Source organism: Raphanus sativus, chromosome 9, assembly GCF_000801105.2.
Source record: "Raphanus sativus cultivar WK10039 chromosome 9, ASM80110v3, whole genome shotgun sequence".
In the NCBI taxonomy this organism is placed as follows: Eukaryota; Viridiplantae; Streptophyta; class Magnoliopsida; order Brassicales; family Brassicaceae; genus Raphanus; species Raphanus sativus.
In genome coordinates, this window is record NC_079519.1 from 12,604,317 (window position 1) to 12,610,490 (window position 6,174).

A 6,174-nucleotide genomic window follows, 5' to 3' on the forward strand; every position below is an offset into this window, starting at 1 on the left:
TTATATTCTAATCCCAAGCTTTTGGGTAAGAAGACGAATGATTCCATATAGTTTTGAAACATTTGTGTTATATAAAGTGAGAGGAGACTGTTGTCTCGGGCCACTCCTTCCCCATCCGTTTTCGCAGTCAGTCACAGCGTTCTGGCCAACACCCGCAAGTCTGTAGGCTTCCGCAAATGATTTTTTCAGTGCATTTTCCCAAGCAGTTCGGAACCTAGCCAAAGCGATATCATAATTCTTATTGCAAACACTGATCCGTCTCCTCCCATTAGGACCACTGTATTGTCGACTGACACTGTTAATATGGGTCTTTGCGTCATTCACTTGGATAGTTGACAGTGTTATCTGATAAAATTTCCAATCATAAAACAAAGCTTTCATCTATTTATATATCGTCTATTATTATACTAGTCACTAACTAAATAAAATAAATAATATACGCAATCCTTAATTGATATGAAGACATATGAAAATATAAAACATTACCGCAATAACAAGCACGTCTCCGAGATCTCTTGCGGCTTCTATTCGTGGATCTGAATCGAGTTGGTTCACGCAGAACGCGGCATCAGTCGTCTCTCTGCACAAGTTTTGAATGTCACTTTTTGGAATCGCGTTTGTTACCGAAAACGCGGACAAAAGGAACCATGTAAGCAAACAAATGTAATTTATCTTCATTGTGGGCACGTTGAGACAAAGTGGTGTTGGGTGTGTTTTCTTGGGTTTTAGTTTCTTTTTTATTTTTTATTAAAGAAAATTGAAACTTAAAAATGATAATGATATTGTATGAATTAGATTCCTTGATAGATTAGAAAACTATGAATCATCTATCTGCTAAAAGACAGCATATATATATATATATATATATATATATATATATATACCATTGGTTTTGCTTTCTTTATTTATCATGTAACTGGTAATATGCATGGAGTGAAACACCTCAACCTACAGAGCTTTTAATGAGTTTGAATGATTTTATTCCATAAGTTTTATCATCTTTATAGTTGATTTTCTTTTAATTTTCAATTCTGTCAAGAAATTTAGTTGTTTTCCCATTTTTCCATTCTTCTCCATAATTGTTTTTTTCCTGTTTTGGCAAGGTATCTATACTATTAAAAGATAATCTGTTTCAAAAAATCTACTTAAAATAGTTGTTGCACCCTTTTATTTTTTAGTCCAACTTATATAACATATAACCAAATTTATTATAACAACCAAATGTAATACTAAGAGTAGTATCATGCGTATCTTTTTTTGTGGCGGCATGCATATCTTACGTATCTCACCAAAATCTTGCTCTAATATTTTAGGAAATATTCTTTACAAAAAAAATTTTTAGGAAATATATTAATATTCTGACTGTTATATAGTTGTTTACTTTTTAGAAAATTAATGTGACATATCTGGTCTATCATAAACATGTCTCTCTAGATATCATGGTCTAACAAGTAACGTGGAACTGAGATTTTGTGTATGTCGATATGTAACGTTTAATTTGCATTCAAATGAATCAGTCCAAATCATAAAGTTTTTTAGACTCCCTAATAATATAATTGTACAACATTATACTATATTTTCTTTTATCACACATTAGTATATTAGATATATATTTAGTTAACACATGCGGTAATATAATATTCAATATCAAATTGTGCTATCAATCAAATTTTCACTGTTTGGCTTTTCTAAAATGTTGGTTAGGTAATTTCAAATACATGAATAATAGTGGGACAATCCGTCCCGTAGACCTCACTGTCTCTTAGACACCAGGTTCATAGCACTGCACCGCACCGACCCTAATCCCTCACCGTGGGAAGAACCGTCTCCATATCCACCGGTAGGTTATTGGTGCGCTTGACGTTACTCGAACCCAAAACCTCACTCTTTAACAACTTTTCACAAGACAAGATATCACCAATTAATTGACCTGCAGTTTTGTGCGCTTAACATGAAGAGAACTCACGAAATTGGTGACAGCTTGTTTTGTGGAGAGTTGTTAAAGGATGAGGTCTTAGGTTCGAGTAACGCCAAGCGCATCAATAACCTACCGGTAGATGTTAAGGCGTTTCCTCCCACGGTGAAGGGTTATGATCGGTGCATTGCAGCGCTGTGAGCATGGAATCCATGGGACAGTGAGGTCCACGGGACAAGTTGTCACAATAAAAGTCAATTTTTTGTGACAACCTGTCCCGTGGACCTCACTGTAGCGCTGTGAACCTGGATCTAAGGGACAGTGAGGTCCACGGAACAGGTTGTCATCAAAATATTTTGAATTCTAAAACTAATTTTGATTGTGTATATTTTTATTAACCTATCCTGGATTGTTTCAGTTACAATAAAATAATAATATTTAATATATTGAAATAAACAGATGTTAAAATCAAAAATTTAAAGTTTGACTATCACCTTATATAAATATCTTATATAATACCAATTTTTATAAAAATGAAATCAGATTTCTAAAATGGTATCAAATATATATATACATATATATATATATATATATATATGTATGTATATAATGATATTTATTTAAATATTCTAAGTTTCTCAAATTTTGTAACCATAATATTTTTATACCAGAAATAGATTCAGAAATATTTATTTAATTCAAATATGTACTTATTTATCATATATACTTGAAAGAAATCAGATTTCCTAAACCATATAAATTATATAACTACTTCTTAACATACCATTAATTATTCCAATCGTACTATTGTTACTCAACATTTCATGTGATATTATTTTTCTAAAAATATTTTATCACACAACGTTATGCTCACGATAACATTGTATAACATATTTTGTGTTCAATAGTGACATATTTTATGACATAGCAGATGTTTTGCTGCTACGAAGACCGTGTCACAATTGTTCCGTAGGTTACATTCAGACTATTAAACATCGATTATTAAATTGAGTTATCATATATCATATAACATATTACTGTATACTATATCTTCTTAGATTATATGGTTCCAATTATTTACAAAATCAAATTTTATAAAAAAATAGTTTAGCGAACAATTTTTTTTAAATTATATATATTACATTAAATTATTTTTATAAAAAATATTTATAATAAAAATTGTTATTTAAGATAAGTTTAAAAACTGTAAAAATCTTATAAATATATACTATTAAATTACCTAAAACACTGTCGAGTAATTTTAAGTCTCACCAAACACAAAAAAATGTAAATTTTATAAAATGCACACAAAATATAATAAGAGAGAGTAAGTGTAGGCATTCGTTTGGGTCAGGTACCGATCAGTTTTTCTTCTGGTACAGATCTTTCGAATTCTAGACATTTAGATCTACGTAGGTGTTTGATTTTTTTTGTTTAGGTTCGTGCCGGTTTCTTTCGGGTTTGGATGAATAATTAAGATACATGTAAGCTACATGTAATTTTTGGATACCTAAAAGGTCCATATCGGTTCAGATATTAGGATCCAAAAAATATTTGAAGTATCCGAAAACTCCAAAAATACATAAACACACAAAATATCAAAATATTCAATACTCAAAATAACCCGAAATTGACCCGAAATCTGACACGATAAACCAAAAGTACCCAAATTTATCTAAATATCCAAAATATTTTTAGTTTTTTGATATTTTACTGAATACCGAAACCCAAAACTTAAAAATAATAATTATGATACGAAAATATATCTGAAATATCCAGATATATCTAATATACACAAATGTTAATTTATGTACTTTGGATATCCGATCTGGTCTCAGGTAAGATTCATACTCGAATAGAGATCCGCATATCAAAAAACTATTTAATAGATATTTTGCCTTGGATTCGGATCCAAACCAATATCAATGCATTGTTAGTCTGTTTATATCTTTTTAGTTCGATTTTAATCAGAAAACAAAATCTGCGCTTTTAAGCACGGGTCAAAATCTAGTTAACTATTTACAAAGGCACTGTTGAAAATTAAACAATAATTAAATCGTTTCAATAGAAGTAGTGTTGAATTTGGCCTTGAAACTTATATGAATAAATTAAATTCAATGTATTCAAAATGTTGAATGTATTCATAATGTTGAATGTATTCAAAATGTTGAATGTATTCATAATATTGAATGTATTGTGTGTATGTACACAAAATGTTAAATATGTTAATTAAATGTGTACGTAGGAGTAGGGCTGAGCATATCGGTTTAGTTTTGGATTCGGTTTGATTTAGTTAATTTGGATTTTATAAAACTCAATCCAATTAAAACCAAAGTAGCTTCAGTTTGGATTCGGTTTGGGTTTGGTTTGGTTTTGATTTAGTTTGGTTTACTTTATTATGGTTTAGTTTGGTTTGGTGTAGTTTGGGTATGCGAATTATAAAAGATCTAGTGTAAATATAAACTTTGTTAGCTAAAAAATCCATAACTAAAAGTAAAAAAACAATGTATCTAAAAACTAAAAGTACCAAACAATAATTTTGTTACATAATTTTACCTTTACACAATGGATATTGGAAAAGAACAAGACGACTACGATCTAGATGCTTATAGTTTTTAGGTTTTGTTTTGAGTACAATCTTTAGGTATTAAGATTAAAGAATATATACAATAACATTATTTGAATCATATTTGGAATTTTTTAAAAATATATGGAAGTTAAAAAATGGAAAACAAAACTTTAACTAAAATTTACAATAATATATATATATATATATATATTAAAAATATATTGGGTCATTGGTTTGGTTCGGTTTTTGTTCGGTTTAAACCCAAACCAAACCAAACCATTCAGGTTGAGTAGAACACGAACCAATTGGGTTATATAAATAACACGGTTTGGTTTTGGTCGGTTTAATTTCAGTTGGGTCGCTTCGGTTCGGTTCGGTTTTTGGACTTTTTCCCACTCCTACGGTAGGAGAGTGTGATGAAAAGAAATTTTTTTTTTTGCTGAAATTTTAAATTGATTATCAACAAAAGAAAAAAATTACAGACCACTGAGGTTTATGCTTTCATAATTTGAAACAGAATATTGAAGGAAACAGAGAGCTACTTATGAAGAAACAGTCCTTTGCAGCCATCGCTGCATTATGTCACTGTAGTAGGCTGGCTTTCGTTAGCGAAGAGAAGATATCCTATTCCTTATGGTCTTATCGATGAATCGGACCATCTGGGATGGACTAAGAGGATCACCCTGGTGGCGCCTATTGTTCCTCTCTCGCCATATACTGTGAATTGTAGCTTGGAGAATAAGCTTAAGGAGGCATGTATCGATCTCCTTCCTGCGTGGTGAAAGGAGCGAAGCAATAGTGATAGACCAGTCTGGATTCACTCGAGGTCCCAGCAGAAACTCTGCGAGATCATACCACACCACAAAAGAGTAAGAACAAGCGAAGAACAGATGGTCGCGAGTCTCGTCTGGTTCGCCACATAGTATGCATGGTTGGATACATTCCCAAGCTCTGGTTCTTGCTCCCGTCGCCAGTCTATCTTGAAAAGCCAGCCAAGTTATAAATGAAAACCGCGGAATGCCCTGTTTGAACCAGACCACTCTGCTCCAGTTAAGCATCAGGTGATGGGTTCGAAGCTGTTCCCATGTTTCCTTACTAGAAAAGTTCGGACTGTAATTTTCTTCCCCTTGACGCCATAGACGACGATCATCGGCTGCGTCTTCCTCTGGAGCAGGAACAGAGTTGATGCAAGCCATCATTGCCCGTAGGTGACGGCCACGACATTGACGTATGTTCCATTGTCCACCAGAAGCCGCTTCCGAGACCGTCGTATAGCGGGAAATACCTAGGACCTATGTGCCATAATCACCTGCAATGCTTAAAAGTCTTCCAACACTCAGCCAGTTATCAAACCAAAACAGAGTGTTCTTGCCATTTCCAATCTCAGACCGGAGAAAAGATGATGCTTGGTCCCTAAGCTTCAGAAGCTTCCGCCATATCCATGATCCTGCTGACTTGTCACTTACATCCCACAAGCTCCGAGAGCGAACTAAGGTAAACTCAGGTCTATGCTCTTCTGATTCAGAAAACCAAACCGGAGGCATAGAATCGACATAAAAGATAGCAGAATGGGAACATCTAGCACCTCGTGCCAGCTTGTCCACCACAAGATTATGTACCCTCAAAATATGTCGGATCTTGAAGGTAGTGAAGAAAGTCTTACTGTGCTGGAATTCCTCCAAATGTGTAG

At 33.1% G+C, this 6,174-nt stretch overlaps 1 protein-coding gene across 1 annotated transcript; it reads right to left on the reverse strand.

The window, feature by feature from the left end:
- Positions 1–5,680, reverse strand: LOC130500057 (pectinesterase inhibitor 5-like). Its single transcript, XM_056994757.1, has 3 exons — positions 5,522–5,680; positions 487–732; positions 1–345 (listed from the first exon to the last, which is right to left on the reverse strand). Exons 1-3 carry the CDS (start codon positions 5,678–5,680, stop codon positions 1–3), a joined length of 750 nt encoding a protein of 249 aa, XP_056850737.1.
- Positions 5,681–6,174: the final 494 nt, after the last annotated feature.

What these genes read in the sequence shown, in the direction of transcription:
- LOC130500057 (XM_056994757.1), bottom strand. Translation starts at nt 5,680, where the DNA reads ATGGCTTGCATCAACTCTGTTCCTGCTCCAGAGGAAGACGCAGCCGAT. An exon ending in TGCTTAACTGGAGCAGAGTG is followed by an intron (nt 733 to 5,521) that starts GTCTGGTTCAAA and finishes AAAATAAAAAAG; the next exon opens with AAACTAAAACCCAAGAAAAC. An exon ending in GAGACGTGCTTGTTATTGCG is followed by an intron (nt 346 to 486) that starts GTAATGTTTTAT and finishes AAATTTTATCAG; the next exon opens with ATAACACTGTCAACTATCCA.